Source organism: Hylobates moloch, unplaced genomic scaffold, assembly GCF_009828535.3.
Source record: "Hylobates moloch isolate HMO894 unplaced genomic scaffold, HMol_V3 SCAFFOLD_4, whole genome shotgun sequence".
Lineage (NCBI taxonomy): Eukaryota > Metazoa > Chordata > Mammalia > Primates > Hylobatidae > Hylobates > Hylobates moloch.
The window spans coordinates 10,551,662-10,570,141 of NW_026652279.1; the positions used below are offsets into that span (position 1 = coordinate 10,551,662).

An 18,480-nucleotide genomic window follows, 5' to 3' on the forward strand; every position below is an offset into this window, starting at 1 on the left:
AGAGTACCAAAAGTCTTAGCCAGAGCAAGCAGGCAAGAAAAAAATATAAAAGGTACTTACTTAAATTCGAAAGGAAGAAGTTAAATTTTCTCTGCAGACAACACGATCTTATATATAGGAAGCCCTGAAGACTTTCCTGATAGGTTTGACTCAAACTATGCTGCCTGCGAAGTCAGAAACTCTAGTTCAAACAAAGCTTTACAAATCCTAACAGCTACTTTTTATTGAGGGCCAGGCACCCTGCTAATTTCCTTCCTGCATTTTCTAATTTAAACCTCACTACAAACCGGAGGTTAAAAATTATTTCTCAGGGCAGGGAGGTGAGGGATAAAAGACTACGCATGAGGTACAGTGTATACTGCTCAGGTGAGGGGTGCACCAATATCTCAAATTACCACTAAAGAACTTACTCATGTAATAGAAAACCACTTTTTCCCCAAAAACTTTTGAAATAAAAAATATTTTTAAAAACGTTTTCCTGTACTTCATTGAAATGAAAAAGCTGAGGTCCAGGGGCCTCAAGTGACTAGGGCAAGGTCACAGAGTCTGAAAACAGTCAAATAAGCTTTTGAAGAGAGGCAGTCTAATGCTAGAGCCCAGGTGCTAATGCTTATATTCATACCTCCCTCCCTTGTGCATCTACTAGAAACAAATCCTTTTATGGAAGGAGGCAGCCAGTGCCCTTGTATGGAATCCTTGTATGGAAGGAGGCAGCCAGTGCATTCAAACAGTTCCCCAGTCAGACAAACACTATGTGGCATGATGAGAGCACAGGACAATTTCATTATTCACTGAAGGGGCCAGACATTGTCCCTGATTCTGGCCGAATATACTGAGCTACTATCTAGTGATATCCATTAAAACAAATAAATAGGACCTAAGTCAGGTGGATTTGTGATCTAGGGTAACCACTTGTTATTTAAATCAGGCATTGCCAATACCAAGAAAGGAACCTAGCCAAATTGGTTATTTATTGTGCCAGAGACTGCTACTAAACTGAGATGGATGTACATAGCAGGTAAAGCCTAATAAAATTATATTCTTGGCCAGGCATGGTGCCTCACACCTGTAATCCCAGCACTTTGGAAGGCCTAGGAGGGCAGATCACTTGAGGTCAAGAGTTCGAGACCAGCCTGGCCAACATAGTGAAACCCCGCCTCTACTAAAAATGCAAAAATTCACCGGGCATGGTGGTGCACACCTGTAGTTTCAGCTACTCAGGAGGCTGAGGCAGAACAATCACTTGAGCCCGGGCGGCAAAGGTTGCAGTGAGCCGAGATCGCGCCACTGCACTCCAGCCTGGGTGACAGAGCAAGACTCTGTCTCAAAAAAAAAAAAAAAAAAAAAGATTCTTTGCAGCCTCATATCATAACAATTTCCCCTTGCAACTTCATGGAGCTGTGTCACTTTCAAAGCACTTTTACTTACTGTTCCTCTTTTGATTGTCCCAACAACCTTCAGAAGCCAGAAAGGGGAGCCAGATGGTACCACAAATAAAAACCAGAGCTTCCCTCAGAGTTAGTAAAGGGGTGGAGGGTGGTACTAGAATCTAGAATTTCTTCTTCTCTATCCAGTAGTCTCTACTTTATCACAATTTACAATAATATTTTAGATTAGGAAGTACTACATAGAGTTTTACTATACTCATAGTGTTGACCATTCATTCTTGTCTGAATACCACGGATTGGTTCCAAGTGGATATAAAAATAAATAAGAGATGGTCCCCAGACCTCAATTTAAAATACCATCTGCAGGACTAGAAAAGTTACTTAAATGTTGACAGAGCTTAGTTGTATTTACATAGAATTAGAGCTGAATTTAAAATACTTTGTCTTCAAAACTCTTCCTTAGACTAACTTTCTTCCACTCAGGAGTGAGAAGCCATGTACTTTGCAAAGGTATCAGAGCTTCATGAAAGATTCAAAAGCAGTCTTGACAGGTGGCCAGAGGTCCACGACTGAAGACAGGAGCGGCAGTGACGGGTGCACCTGGAAGCCAGCAGACGCATGTGGCTGAAGTGAGAGATTGTCAGTGAAGCCCGGGACACCCAGATTAGGAGGGTGTCTGGGAAGGAACCATTAGGGGCTCTCGAGGAAAATTCAAGATTAGACTTGGGTCTCTCAGCAGCAGACAGCCAGGGAAGGAACCTGAGCCAAGTAGTGCAATAAGGTAGAGAAAACTGGGTGCCAGAAGAGTTTGAGAAGAACAAACTCTAAAACAGAAGAGCAACTGAGGTGGGAGTGAAGTGAGAAACTGCGGAATAAATTCCCTGCAGAGAAAGAGAATGAATCAGATAATCTCAACCTTTCAGCAGATAAATGCCAGCCAGCACTTACTTACTGAACCCATGGGGGCACAAGGTACTTCTGATGCCAAAACCTACAAAAGGAGCTGGAGGGGGAAATAAAAATGACAGATCCGGATGTGTATCACAGAACACTACGCCACTTCTTAACTACAGGAAAAAAATCAGCATTTACCTAGTGTTTAGGGATTTAAATTAAAACATTTAAAAAGGAAGCCTGAAAGACCAAGACGAAACTCTTACGAGATTATCTACCAGGTTTTTCGTTTAATTGGAAAATATGGAGTGATGCTTTCTTCTAAAAACAGATTTGCTTCAAGTTCCTTAAAATAGCAAGCTGCCCTGAAATGTAAAGGAGTCCTATTTGCAAATATATACTTTCCCATCTCACAGAAGAATACATTGTGAGGTGCCCCTATTCATCAATGTGTTACCCATGATGGAGTTTCTTTGTGAAAGGCTTTATGGCAAGTGCGCTCTCAGAAATGACAGACGTAGAAGGAAATACCACAGTAAATCAAGACACATTGCAAATTCCGTTAAGAGTTAAGCATTGACTAAGAAACTGACAGCAAAGGTGAGAACCCGACCTGACAGAGAATATGGTGATTAAGCAGCCACGAAATTTAAGCTTCGAGTGCACCTTCAGCCTCACTAGCAGGGACAAAGGACTCAGAAGTAGGATTTTATTAAAGTTACTGGTGAGAACATCTGCCCACTTTACTGAGCCTTGTCTCCACAGGAAAATAAGTTTGTAGGAGGCATAGATATTTTTTTCCTGTTACAAAATATCATAATACACTTTAAATGAGAAAGTGTCTTGTCACTTCTATTTTTAAAGTAAAATTCATTTAAAAGCCCCATGCTTCCTGACTTATGAAAACACATAATACCCCTATCTTCAAGCTGCCAACCTGTAATGAATTTCCAGTTTTATGTAGAAAGAAAGAAAAAAATAAAAAGACAGTGAAGCCCTTCCTGGTTTTGTGGTAGCAACTGATATATTCTATAATGCTGCTGTCGAGGTGAAAATTTCATGTGATAATTAGCTGTTTTGCTTCTGGTACATTTTCCTTACTCTCTGATGTATAAAATGAGTTTTATTTTGTATTCTTTTCCCAAGTAAACATCACTCGGTTACACAGAACACAATTATGTATTCATACAGTTACTTAGACTTCAAATTATAATAACCAGGAACATGCTCACTTTTCATGAGTTGGACACTTACTTGTTGATTTAGTTTAGCTGTATTTACATGGTGTGATGGTTAATATTAAGTGTCAACTTGACTGGATTAAAGGTATGCCCGGGTATGCCTGTGAGGGTGTTGCCAAAGGAGATTAACATTTGCGTTAGTAGACAAAGGCAGACCCATCCTTAATCTGGGTGGGCACTATCTAATCAGCTGCAGCACAGCTAGGATAAAAGCAGGCAGAGGAACGGATCTTTCTCCCGTGCTGGATGCTTCCTGCCCTCAAACATTAGACTCCAAGTTCTTCAGCTTTTGGACTCTTGGAGTTACACCAGTGGTTTCCCAGGGGCTCTGGGCTCTCAGGCTTGCACTGTTGGCTTCCCTACTTTTGAGGTTTTGGGTCTAGGACTGCCTTCCCAGCTCCTCAGCTTGCAGACAGCCAACTGTGGGAATTCACTTTGTTACTGTGTGAGTTAATACTCCTAATAAACTCCCCTTCATATATACATCTATCCTGTTAGTCCTGTCCCTCTAGAGAACCCTAATACACGTGGTGAAAGATATTCTAAAGAAAAATGTATGTTTCTACTGCAACTATGAACAGAAAAATTAAGAAAACATCTTCCTAGAATATATGCTTTATAGCATATGCTCCAAGATTTTAACACTTTGTGTCTTCAGTTATTTCAATCATATTATTATTTCAAGACTCTGTGTTCTTTAAAAATAAGCCATTAACTTTTATATTTCTTGTTAAGAAGAGAAGCCATACCAACTTGACCCAGCTAACAGGCGTAAGAGCAGTAGTTAGAGCACTAGCCATTTTTTCAAAGAAAGAATCTTACTTGTTCACACATTCTGCAAATAACACAACATTGTTAGTTCCACAACGTACACAGAGTACTGAGTCAGTGCATGAGTACACATACACTGATCTTTTGTGATCTACGTTTGTCCTCTCTACTAAATGCAGCCCCACACAAGCATATCCACATATATTGGGAACCTCTAAGTCAGGGTTTGTCAACCTCAATGTCATTGACATTTGAACCTGGTTAATTCTTTATCGTGGCGGTCAATCCTGTGCATTGTAAGGCAGCACTTCCGGCCTCTACATGCTAGACACCCGTAGCACCCTCTCCCAGCTGTCTTGAGACAATGTCAAATATCCCCAAGGGTGCAAAATTGCCCCTGGTTGAGAAACACTGATCTACAGTTTGAAGGCATACTAACTCAAAATGAGAGGTTGTGCTAGTTCACCAGACCTGCTCAAAGCTCTTACTTATGAAAATAATTCTAATCCATCATAAACACCATGCCACCTCTATTTTATGTCTTCCTTCCTGCCCCTACCGTGGGCAATTCCATGAATTTAAAGTTTTTGCACACCCACTTGTGAGTTTTTTCTCTCTCTCTCTCAAACACACACACTGGTATGGTTTGGCTGTGCCCCCACCCAAATCTCATCTTGAATTGTAGCTCATACAAGCCCCATGTTTCATGGGAGGACCTGGTTCAAGGTATTTGAATCATGGGGGTGGGTTTTTTTTCCCCATGCTGTTCTTGTGATAGTGAATAAATCTCAGAAGATCTGATGGTTTTACAAAGGGCGGTTCCCCTGCACACACTCTCCTGCCTGCTGCCAGGTAAGACACGCCTTTGTTCCTCCTTCACCTTACACCACGATTGCGAGGCCTCCCCAGCCACGTGGAACTGTGAGTCCATTAAACCTCTTTTGCTTTATAAATTACCCGTTCTCTGGTATGTCGTTATTAGCAGTGTGAGACTAATACACTAATACACACACACGCATGCTCGCACACACAAATCCTGACTGATTATGAACTCACCATGAAACCTATGCTGACGAGGTGACCTGTCAAATTTAGGCATCACATTTTTCCTTCTCAGGAATCTTTCTTACAGTGCTTTATATAAACTTTGTTCATAATACTTCGTACTCTTTCTCATTGGCACACTCTCTTAAAATGCAAATTCCCAGAAGGCAGGAATTAAATCCTAAAATTTGACTTATTCTAAGGCCTCTCATATCAAGGGTTCTGTTTACCTTTCCAGTTTTGTTTTCTACTGTTTCCAAGCCAGACCAAGCTACTTCTAGTTCCCGAGTTAGCCCCACTCACTCTCATATGCTTTGTGCTGCCTTGTTCCCTAACTCTCTCCACCATCATATCCTTCTACCTACAAAATTCAGACCCATTGCTTCTCAAGGGGCTGCATCCCTGACCACCTCTCTGTTCTCCCTTTGGGTCCTTCATTAATAAAAGTTTCTTTCTCTGAACTAGTAAACTGAGTTCCTTGAAACCAGGACCTGAGTCTCCTTATCATGCTTCCGTCTGGCATCTAGGGCAGGTCAGGCACAAAGGTGCCAAATTAAAATGATGAACGAACCAACATATACAACATACATATCCTCCCAACTCCCATCCTCTCTGTCATTCATGTGTCTGCACTGAGAAAAATACGTTTTAAGTGGAAGGAGAACATGCTGAATGAAAACACATTGTAAAGACAGACCCTATGTCTCATCACACAGCCCGTGAAGCCATGAAAGTTGTCTGCAGTCCACACAGTAACTCTCCGTCTTAACTAAATGAATTGACATCTTGAAAAAGTGGGCCGGGTGCAGTGGCTCATGCCTGTAATCCCAGCACTTTGGGAGGCCAAGGCGGGCAGATCACGAGGTCAGGAGATTGAGACCATCCTGGCTAACATGGTGAAACCCCGTCTCTACTAAAAATACAAAAAAATTAGCCAGGCGTGGTGGCACGCACCTGTAGTCCCAGCTACTCAGGAGACTGAGACAGGAGAATCGCTTGAACCCGGGAGGTGGAGGTTGCCGTGAGCAGAGATCACACCACTGCACTCCAGCCTGGGTGAAAAAGCGAGACTCCGTCTCAAAAAAAAAAAAGTGATAGAAATTGGGACATCAAAAAAATTTTAAAATAGCTTTGAAAAGTAACTACTTTCCATTTCTGAGCTTTTGTTTTATTAATCTTTTAAACCCAATATTTAGAAACCATTTTGACAAAATAAACTTCCTTGTACTACACATTTGTCTCATTTTATCATAAAACCATTCAGCATTATCTCTGTAGAGCAGTATTTTGATAAATGTGTAGAATATAGTTTCCACCATAAAACAGACCTGTATATGCCAGCCAAAGATTCAAAAAGAGAATGCTTACCAGCTGAATAGCTGTTTTAGGACCCAAGTAACCACAGTCTTAGAATCAAATAATTCCCTGTCCCGTCTCCCAAATCCCCAATGTATATTAAAGACCCACTTCAATAACTCAGGGGAGGTTTCATAAGTTAAAGTTTGGTAGAAGGGGAACAGCTAATTATTTTCCCTGTTTATATAATATAATCTATGGCTTTACCGAAAAGCAATGAAAACAGTAGATAAGTATCTGTGGTGTGGATTAACAGAAATGCAAAAGGATATTCCAGTTTCTATGTCAGCATTAATTAGTGCGCCATGCCAATGTCTTCTTGCCTTTGTTTTAATTTAAATGTAAATTCAGGTAAATTTTATATTTTAGATCCTTTCTATTCTTATTGACAAATAAGATAAGAGGAACATATCAGCAGAGAATAGGTCTTCTCACATTCCAATTAGGGCATGATACTGCATAATTATTATGGGATAAAGATTAAGCAGGTAAAGCTAAAAAGCCCTAATGGAAACATATTCAGATAAGGAAGAGATCAAAGAGAGATGAAATCAGACATACATCCCAACCAAAGCTTAAACTTCCTACACTTCTCAGTGACTTTGATCCAATAAACATTTACTGAACACCAACTGTTTGCCAGACAATGTTAGGTATAGGAGACACAAGTTGAAAGACACAATCTCACCTTTCAGGGTATTGGCACTCTCTGACAACAAATGTTACACTCAAGTTACATGTTTACATCAAGCATAACCTGCACTGTCCAATGTGAAGCTTTAAGCCACAAGTCCCTATTAAATCTAAATTTACACTAGCCACATTTCAAATGCTCCATAGCCACGGGTGGCTAATGGCTACTAGCCACACTGGACATATATATCATCACATAGAGATATAAGATATCTATCTACACAGGTTATCTCCATAAATATATATAGAGGGAACATGTGCATCATCACAGAACATTTTAGTAGACAGCACTGCATAGACTCTGCTCAGATGCTCCATGACTGGTCCGTATCACTGATCCTGTGACACTAGGGAAACCATTTAGTTAACCTGAGAGTCTGTTTGTTTTGCCATAAACACAACCAAAATGTCCATCAATAAAGGAATGGTGGCCAAGTGTAATGGCTCACACCTGTAATCCCAACACTTTGGGAGGCAGAGGTAGGAGGATTGCTTGAGCCCAGGAGTTCAAGGCAGCAGCGAGTTATGATCATGCCACTGCACTCCAACCTAGATGACAGAGCAAGACCTTATCATTATTTTAAAAAAGGAAGACAAATGGCTAAATAATTATGGCCTATCCATACATGGAATGCTATGGAGCAATTGAAAACACCCAGTTAGATCAATATGTACCAGCACACAAAGACTTCTGCAACCTAATACTGATAGGAATAAAGCAGGATGAGTGAAATATCTAATGTGATAGCATTTGTGTAAAACACACACTCATATTGAAATCTACCACTGTTTTCTACAAACCTATCTCCAAATACACAAATATACAGAAAAATATATTGACCAAACAGATAAACGTAGTTACTCCTAAGGTCGTGGTCAAAGGGGATTTTCTCATACATAAAATTTAAAACAAGATAGTTTGGGGTAAGGTATTCATATTTTCTTTACTAAGATAAAGACACTAATAGTCATAACTGCCCTATCAGTACTTTTTAGGTACCAATAAAAGTGCTTTGAATATTGTAAAACATTATTCTGGGTTAGACAGAATATAAAAAGAGTTTGTTAGAAGACGTTTAAGGCCTACAGAGGCAAGCAAACACATTGTCTGTAGAGAGCAATCTGTGATTAGCAAAGTCCATTCTCCACTGTACTAAAACTTGTTTGTGGGCCAGCCAATGGGGAAAGATGAAAGTAAGAGACCACATCCCTATCCACAAGCTTTTTGAAATACCAGAGATACTGACCAGAGAGGTCTTACCTTCAACTAACTGGAAGGCACACGTTTTTACAATAACATGGGATGAGTATCATGAACTGGAAGTCCAGGGTGATGCAAGAACTTACAAGAGATTTGAAAGGAGAATAAGAAGAATTAAGCAGACCAGGTGTGTGTCATGGGGAGGAGGGCCATGATTCAGGCAAGGGATATAAATTAGTAATGAAAAGAAATGGGAAGAACTCTGGATTGCCTAGGGTAGAGTACTTGAAAGAGAACTGAGACACAGATCTTGCAGGGCTCCGCAAGCCATGGTAAAGAACTCCTGGAGTTTATCTTAAAGACAGTGGGAAGCCACTAAAATATGGTTTTCAGTATGGGAGTGACATAATCCATTCTGTTTGTGTAGATCATTCTGGGTACAGGACTGAAAGTGGAAGGAGAGGTGTGGCACACTCAGCAAGATCTAAGTGTGGCCCCTAGACTGTGGAGGTAGCAGTGGGGATGGGGAAAAGTGGGCTGATTTGAGAGACAGCCAGGAGAAAGAATGGTTGTGATGTGATTTGGATTCAATTTATAGAGATGATAAATACATTAGACTTCCCCAGCTGGAGACATAGAAACTCAGCATATTTCTTTTAAATGCCATTTTTTAAATGTTAAAGATCTTCATCTTTTTTTTATAGGTTGACAATCCTTTATCAATAATCCCCAAATCCAAAAAGCTCTGGAAATTGACAGGTTTTCTGTAAGATGACAGCAAAACCTGACTTGAATTAACATGAAGTTCTTTATCCAGCCTTATCCCATCCTGCATGAATATTCATACATTTCACTGCAGATATAGTAATATTTCTGTGATTATGGGGTGCAAGTGGAGAGTCCAGAAAGTCTGTAAGGTAATAGATGGTATATTTACTATGTTACCCACATAAAATATGAGCAAAGTCTGAATTCAGCAACACATTTGGCCCCCAAAGTTTCTGATAAAGAAGTGTAGGTGGAAAATTTCCACTTTCACTTTCCTGTTTTAAAGGTGGCTGAGATGGTGCTAATATATACCACTGTAACCACAGAGCCCATATAGTTGTGTATGTCTATATGTGTGTTTGGTAGGGGGAATGGGATGCAGGTAAATCAGCCATTCTTGTTCGCTGTGCATTATGATCTGGAGTTAAGAATGTGTGTGTGTTTTAACTGCTGACCTTTAGACATGCATCAAATGAGACTGGAAATGTTCATTTTCAGGGAGGTTTCGTGACACTGCAGAGAAACTGCTACAGGACTAACCCCGTGTATCTGTTCCCCTTGGGACTGACACTTGTTTCTAACACGGTGTCTGCTGGAAGAAGCCAGGGGTATCAAAAGAAATCAATCCCAGGCCTCCACCTACAACCATCAACATTCATATATATTTTTTAACTATTGGCACAGCACTCTGCTAGGGGATTTGGAGATTACAAATGAATGATACATGATTCCAAACTATTCCCAGGGAAGTTGTTCCAAAGAGACTGTCCTATAAATGTCTGTTAAAATGATCAACTAGAAATAAAAGAGAGGATACTAACCTATAACACCAAGCATGAAGTGAGAAAGTCATGCCGCTAATTTTGAGTACAGAGTATAAGAGGAAGGAGAACAGGGCATCAGTGGAAACAATTGCTTTGGTGAGTGAGATTTGGAGACAGGTGGGCAAAAGGAATTGAAGCACATCTTCCCAACTGCCCTATAATATAACTCCCCATTGGTACCCCTTGTGGGACATTATTGAAGACTTATCTTACCATCAAGACATTTCTGGAGTTGTATTTATGTTCACTTTTGGATGGACACTGATCTCAAAGCAACCCTAGGTTTCTTTGGGTTGCAAAGACAGTAAAGTAGGGAAATTCCTGGTGGGTTTTGGCCTTTTTGAAATACCAGAGATACTGACCAGAGAGGTCTTACCTTCAACACAAGAAGGCTGAGCCCGAGTTGTGCCGGCCACCTGTCCCGGGAAGCAAGAGCACTTGACCGTTTGTGACCGCTCTTCTATGCGGTTCTTATTGCAGCACCTGTGCACAGCGACCACCTCACAGGTCCCTTGCTTAATTTGGTGGTGACCTAGTAGGTAATGGGGAAGAAAAACAAACCCAGTGCTGTTAGAAGGAAATGACACCACCAAAACCAAAATGATGCTATGATGACATTTTCCAACTTCCTGTGCTATGCTTATGAGTCTTTGTAACATTTTATTTTGATAACATATTATTTCAAATTTATATAAAGGTGGTGAGAAGAGTGCAAAAAGCTTCTGTGAACCTGTGCTAGGCAGAAATGAGGCCTCCAGGATCCTCAACCCCTGGGTCACACTCATGGTTATGTCACATTAATTACATGATAAAAGATATTTTGCAGATGTGACTGAGATTGATAGACTTTTTTTTTTTTTTTTTTTTTTTTTTGAGAGGGAATCTCACTCTGTCACTGAGATTGGAGTGCAGTGGCGCGATCTCAACTCATTGCAACCTCTACCTCCTGGATTCAAGCGATTTTCCTGCCTCAGCCTCCCAAGTAACTGGGATTACAGGTGTGTGCCACTATGCCCAGGTAATTTTTGTATTTTTAGTAGAGACAGGGTTTCACAATGTTGGCCAGGCTGGTCTCGAACTCCTGACCTCAAGTGATCTGCCTGCATCGGCCTCCCAAAGTGCTGGGATTATAGGTGTGAGCCACCGTGACTGGCCAACTGATTGATTTTAAGAGAAGGAGCGTAGCCTGGATTACCCAGGTCGGGCCATTCAGGTCTCAAATGAGCCCTGAAAAGCAGGCAGATGAACAGCTCCAGGTGCCATTGCTGGCTTGAAGATGGAGGGGCCACATGTCAAGGAAATGGAGATCTCAGTCCTACAACCTCAAGAACTGCCAATAACCAGAGTGAGCCTGGATGCTGATTCTTCCCCAGAGCCTCCCCATAAAGGAATGCAGCCTGCTGATACCTTGAATTTAACCCAATGGTGAGACGCTGAGCAGAAAATCCAGCCAGGCAGTGCTAGACTTCTGACCTGCAGAAACATGGTGCTAAATGTGTGGTACTTTGTTATTACTTGGCAATTGCCGCTGTAACAGACTTCACCGAGGTTCACCAGTTAATATGTGGCCCCATTTGCTTTATCATTCACTCTCTCGTTTTTCTAAGCCATTTGAGAGTAAATTTCAGACATGGTGCCCCTTTACCCCTAACTACTTCACTGTGTATTTTCTAAAAACAAAGACATAAGGTTACATAATGACTAAAGATAGAAAATTTGACATGATACAATGCTACTATGTAACGTACAATCTATATTCAAATTTTGCCAATGTCCCAATAATGCCTTTTATAGCTATTTTCCCCCTGCTCAGAATCCAACCAAGGTGCATGCATTGCATTCAATTGTCACATTTCATTAGCCTCCCTTATTCAGAAACTCCTCAGTCTTTCTTTCTTGACCTTGACATTTTTCAAGAGTTACATGCCATTTATTTTGCAGAATGTCCCTCAGTATGGATTTGCGTGATGCTTCCTCTTGATTAGATTCAAGCAATGCATTTTTAGCAGATTGTCCCAGAAGTGATTCTATATTCTTAGTGCATCATATCAGGAAATACCCAATGTCCTTTCATCCCATTATCAGTGCTATTACCTTTAATTAAATGGTTAGGATGGTATCTGTTAGGCTTCTCCATTGTAAAGGTATTTTTTTCCCTTTATATTAGTAAGCATTTTGAGGGAGATACATTAGTGAGACTATGAATATATCCCATTCTTTATCAAACTTTCACCTACTAGTTTTAGTACCCATTGATGATTTCCACCTGAATCAATTATCAATATGATAGTTGTAAGACTGATTCTATGTTAATGTTCAAATTGTCCCAGATCTGGGCAGGAGGAGACCCTTCAAATTGTCCCAGATCTAGGCAGGAGGAGCTGTGTCATATTCTCATCATTCTTTGAGAACTTACTAACCTTCTGACCCTCAAGATGTTCCAGACTTACCTGGTATTTTCCCTGCCCCCATAATTTCTTCAAGAATCCTCGATTACTTTTCGTGGGGCATCAGACTTAGAAACCCGAATCTCAATGTATAGGTTTACTCATCACAACTAGGGAGTGACTCAGGCCCTTTCAGCAAATAGGTCAAGGAAATATGTGTGCGGGTACAGCATAAGTACACACTGACATCTCCAATTCCAATCTAGCACCACAGTTTCTTGCTACTCTCCCAACAACTCTCTATAACTCCCATCACCAACCACCTGAATTCCATCATCCTGTGATAAAATAGTTTCTGTATTGCACATGTACTTAAGGGTAATTTACAATGGAATCCATTTACCAGTTAGGAGTCTTTTGTTAGAACAACAGAAACTGATTTGAGCTAACTTAATGCAAAGAGACTTTACTGGAAGATCAGGAGTTTGTAGAAGAAAGAGTGAACGTAGCTAACCATAAGTGGAACTACTCTCATGGCTCAACCTGAGTAATTCCACTCTGAATCTGTCATTCTGCTCCACGTGTCAGTTCTAGGAAAGGGTGCATCTGACTGGCCTGGCTTAGGTCACATGTCAACTGTGGCTGCCATCCTCTAAGATGCTCCCCTGTCATCCCCACCACCAAGTATTCACACGTTTGTGCAGTCCCTTCCCACATGGTACCAGGGTTGGTCTATATGACCAAAAGCATGCAGCAGATGTGCTGGTTTGTCAAGTTCAAAATTATGTGGCTGTCATCTCCAGGCCCTCAGATCACTCACTCGGGGGAAACCCTGTCAGTCATGAGCCTACAGACAGGCCCAGGTGGGAAGAAACTGAAGTGTCCCGACAACAGCTGAGTCAGTAAACCTGCAAACAGGCTCCTTGTGCAGGCCCCTCCCACATTAAACCAGAGTTGGTCTGTGTCACAACAGCATACCACAGCAGAAGTGATGGTTTGCCAGGTACACGATTAGGTGATAAGACAATGGCACGCTCACTCACGTGTTCATCATCTGTCCTGGGGAAACCATGTTATCAGCAGCCCTATGCAGAGGCCTACATAGCCAGGAACCACAGTCTACTGCCATTGGTCACATGGATAAGTGTGGAAGTGGATCCTACAGCCCCAGCCAACAGCATAACTACACTCTCATGGGAAATCCTGAGCCAGAACCACCCAGCTGAGCCACTCCCAGATTCCTGATGCACAGAAGCTGTGTGTGAGATAACAATGTCTGTTGATTGTTTTAGGTTTCCAAGATTTGGGGTAATTTGTTACACAGCAGTAGATAACTAATACACCAACTCTGGCTATACCAGGCTGGGGAGACTTACCTTTGCTCTGATAAAAATAACATAAACAAGATTGTAGAGGTTCTGTTCAGAAATTATTAAGGAAAGACAACTTTTTCAAGTACCCTCAAGTGTGTTCATGATTTTCAGATACATCCATTTACATATAAATTGTTATGTGAATTGTAAGCAATTTCATCTACTCATTAAAAGAGGTTTCCCCGAGGACTCCCACTGGATAATGCTTTGCTTGGTTTCTGTTGGTGCATGTGTTTCAAAATAAAACCAATTTAAAAATATTCCATGATTCAGACTTTTTAATCCATAAAGACAGGCTTTCCAAACAATAACCTCAATATTATTCTGAATGTTTTCTGGACCATCCTTGTCATGCCATCTTCAACGCTGATGGCAGGAAAATTCAATTACTGGTGAGAACAAATGCTAAGGCAAAGTTTCATTTGTAAAATGCACACAGATAGAACCAGTACCCAGAGAATCAAACTACCAGCAAGAGAGAAAGTTTTCAATCTACTACTTAAGAAAGCATGAATATGGAGAAGTGATTTAAATGATAAACCTAATTAAATGTTCATAACAAGAGCATTGATTTCCCACAGGTAGTTGTATACAATTGTAAAATTAAATAAATAGTAATTATAATGTCAGTAAAGTAGGATGAAACTTTAGCACTGAGTGAGCAGAAAAGTAAGGGCTGGGAAAGGTTGGAAGGGAGAGCCTGTCTTTGGTTTGCAAATACAAATCAGCAACTTTCAGTCAAACATTCCCTGACAGCTAATAACTAGCCATGAGCAGGGGCCAGGATGATTCTTTTACAGTTCTCTCTCAGGAAATGTCCTCCCATTGGTCACTGTCTCAGTCTGCTTGGGCTGCCATAACAAAATACCATAGACTTGGTGGCTTAAACAACAGAAATGTATTTTCTCACAGCTCTGGAGACAGAGTCCAAACTTAAGATGTCAGCCTGTTCAATTCTTGGTGAGAGCTCTCTTCCTGGCTTGCAGTCACCTTCTTGCTGTGTCCAGAACAAGCTCTGGTGTCTCTTCCTCTTTTTATAAGGACACCAGTCCTGTCAGATTAAGGCCATGCCCTTAAATGACCTCATTTACTCTTTATCACCACCTCACAGGCCCTCTCTCCAAATATAATCACATTTGGGGGTAGGACTTCAGCATATGAATTCTGAGAGGATACACTCAGTCCATAACAAACCATCATGCCTTGGTTAGATTACTAAATGACCCCTGAGAGTCTGTAATGAAACCAGCTTTAAACCCCACTAAGAAAATGAAAAATACATGTGTCTGTAACTTCTTGGAGCAGTCAAGAAATGATCTGGATGTTCAGTAATGCCATGATTTACTTAGAACTCTGTTGCTATATAACCATCCACAAGTACAAATAGATTATTTTCTATTCAAACTTAGAACTGGGCCACAGTGCCCTGAATTATCAGCTTGCCTGATCCAGAATTTTAATTATTTATACAGCACCAACTATTGTATTTCACTGATTTTAAGATACATATTTTTTTCACCTTTTAATACATCAGGAGGTGACATAACTAATAGCACCTTACAATTATAATTGACACTGCTTTTCCTTCTTAGGAATACGCATAATAGTGGTATATTTCACAACCGATGGCATCTTAGATTTGATAAATATAGGTTTTAGGTACTGTTTGAATTTTTTTTTTTTTTTTTTTTACAAATATTCTGTGCAATCTTATAAAAATGCTGTGGGCTAGGTACTATTTTTTACTCCGATTTTATCTTTAAGAAAATGTACAGAAATTAACTAATTCACCCCAGGCCTCATAACTAGAGATTGAGAAGAGGTGAGATTCAAACCAAAAGCTGAAGGAAAGGTTCCCCTCTTGCTTTATAGCTTGTATTTTACCAAGTAGAGCCAAAAATGGCATCGCCACCTCAGCAAGTCATGGGACATAGCTCAGTTTCCCACTGACAACATCTTTTTCTGTTTGAAGAGAGTGCTTGTGTGATTCCATACAGTCTTTTTAGAAATTTGTGTATTGGTGACAGTGGACAACTGATGTGGTTTGACTGTGTCCCCACCCAAATCTCATCTTGAATCGAAGCTCCCACGATTCCCAAGTGTCGTGGGAGGGACCTGATGGGAGGTAATTGACGCATGGGCATGTGTCTTTCCCATGTTGTTCTTGATCACAAGAGTGAATAAGTCTCACGAGATCTGATGGTTTTATAAAGGGGAGTTCCCCTGCACACACTCTCTTGCCTGCTGCCACGTAAGACATGACTTTGCTCCTCCTTCGCCTTCTGCCATGATTGTGAGGCCTCCCCAGCCTTGTGGAACTGTGAGTCCATTAAACATCTTTTCCTTTATAAATTACCTAGTTTTGGATATGTCTTTATTAGCAGCATGAGAATGAACTAATACAACTATTATCTTTGAATAAGGACATATTTTTATTTCTTTGTAATTTCCTGGCACAGGAGGTAGGTACTCGGCAACAGGTACTTAAAGTTGCTCAAAGCCTGATGGCAGAAAATAAGGATCCCATGTGAATGGCGCATAGAAATTGCTGCTTATAATTGTTTGAGCAGCTCATGTTATAACGTTGTATTAGTTAAGGTTCTCCAGAGAAACAGGACCAATTGGATGTACACATGGAGAAAAAGAGAAGTATTTTAAGGAATTGTCCCATGCAATTATGGTAGTAGGCAAGTCCTAAGATCTGCAGTCTGCAAGATGGGGACTCAGGAGAGCCATCTGTCTAGTTTCAGTCCAAGTCCAAAGGCCTGAGAACCAGGAGAGCCAATGGTGTCATTCCCATCTGAAGGTCAGCAGTCTTAAGACCTAGCAAAAGCCGATGTTTCAGCTCAAGTCTGAAGGCAGGAAAAGACTTATATCCCAGCTCAAAGGCAGTCAGGCAGGAAGAATTCTCTCTTTCTTACTTAGGGGTAGAGCAGCCTTTTTATTCTATTCAGGTCCTCAGCAGATTGGATGAGGCCCACCTACATTTGAAAGGGCCATCTGTTTTACTCAATCCATTGATTCAAATGTTAATCTCATCCAGAAACATCCTCCCAGATACACTGGGAATAATTGTTACCAAGTATCTGGGTACCTCATGGCCCAGTCAAGATAACACAGAAAAGTAACTATCACAGATATCTTACAACCATGTATGACATACAGTATTGCAGGATGGGAGAAAAATGAAAGCTGAAACAGACAAGAAACTAGAAGCTCTTGTTATAAACTTAATTCTCTGAAAAGGTACAGGGGGGATGCCTTGTTCAATAAGCCTGGTACCAGAGAGTGGCCACTTCAAGTAAATTCACTTAGAACAAAGATGAATTTTTCCTCTGAAACAGCAGGGGAACATAATGGTGTGGTGATCCATCTTGAAAACTGAAGCTAAATATTGAGAACATAACATGAGGCCCATGCAATAAGTGAGAAGTTGCAGATGAAACTTCTCATATGGAGTTTACTTTAAGTTTTGAAGTGTGAATTGGAGCAGGCAAGACTGCGTTATCCAGAAATGGGGCTGCTCCTAGGAGGGAAACTGGACAAAGCAAAAAACAAAACACTGTCCCCTTCATGCTGTTAATCCTTTCAGTGGCTAAGCTACTTCCCTTCTGGCTTTGTCTGGGTGGGCAGATGGGGGGTAGATGGGTAGGTACTTATTTCTATTTATTTTACCAACTCTTACGTACAGCATACTACGTGCCAGAGACTGTTCTTGGTGCTCTTTGAGACATATTTTTTAAGTGGGGAAACTTGAAACTGTTACTCGATTCCTTTCCACACTTCTGAAATTGCAATCGGGTTGCATATTTTCTGTTCAAAAATGAAGACTTAAAATACTGGCAGGGCTGTAACATGTGAGATGCCTGTTTCCTCATTCACCAGAATAGTTGATGTAGACACCATTAAAAGTGTTATCATAATCCTTACAACAAAAATTCATTGCTTCAGGACTGCTATAGAGGTTGGATTAATTTTATCTGAAGAGGAAATAGCTTAAATAAATATCATTTTTTTCTTATTAAATATACTTTTAAGAAAAGTTTCAAACAATAGAAAAAATACCCATTTGTCCCAGTGCAGACAGGGCTTTTCTATCGTGAAAGGGATAAAATACAAAACCACATCTGCAATAGAAGCTCTTCAGCTGAAACTACTTGAAAGCTAATAGAGACACAGAAAGCATCAGATTAGGGAGACTTTCTTTATGCTATTATTTCCCTTGCATCCTTCTCCTTTTGTTCAAATCCTTTTTCCCCTTCCTCCTCCTGCCCAGCACTAGAAAATACACCCTCAAACAGAAGTCTCACACTCCACTGATCTTCTTAGAAGGCATTTGTTTGATTTGAGTGTGGTTTTCTGTATGGCATTTTCAGCCTATCTCTCCACGGGAGCAGAACAGAGGAAAGGGAAGGCTAAATACAAGATTTCATGAAATGAAAGCAGAAAATGAGGCCACGGATAGTGGCTTCCCTTGGCAAACATGCCCAGTATTCCTAGTTGCAGTTCTCTCGTAATTCTCAACTTTCTTCTCGTATCC

At 40.7% G+C, this 18,480-nt stretch overlaps 1 protein-coding gene across 1 annotated transcript in view; it reads right to left on the minus strand.

The window, feature by feature from the left end:
- Positions 1-18,480, minus strand: part of TAFA4 (TAFA chemokine like family member 4) — a 141,960-nt gene that overhangs the window by 3,275 nt on the left and 120,205 nt on the right. Inside the window, exon 3 of the mRNA XM_032149215.1 lies at positions 10,557-10,712. Coding sequence (XP_032005106.1) covers positions 10,557-10,712 — 156 coding nt within the window. The remainder of the gene's footprint in view (positions 1-10,556; positions 10,713-18,480) is intronic.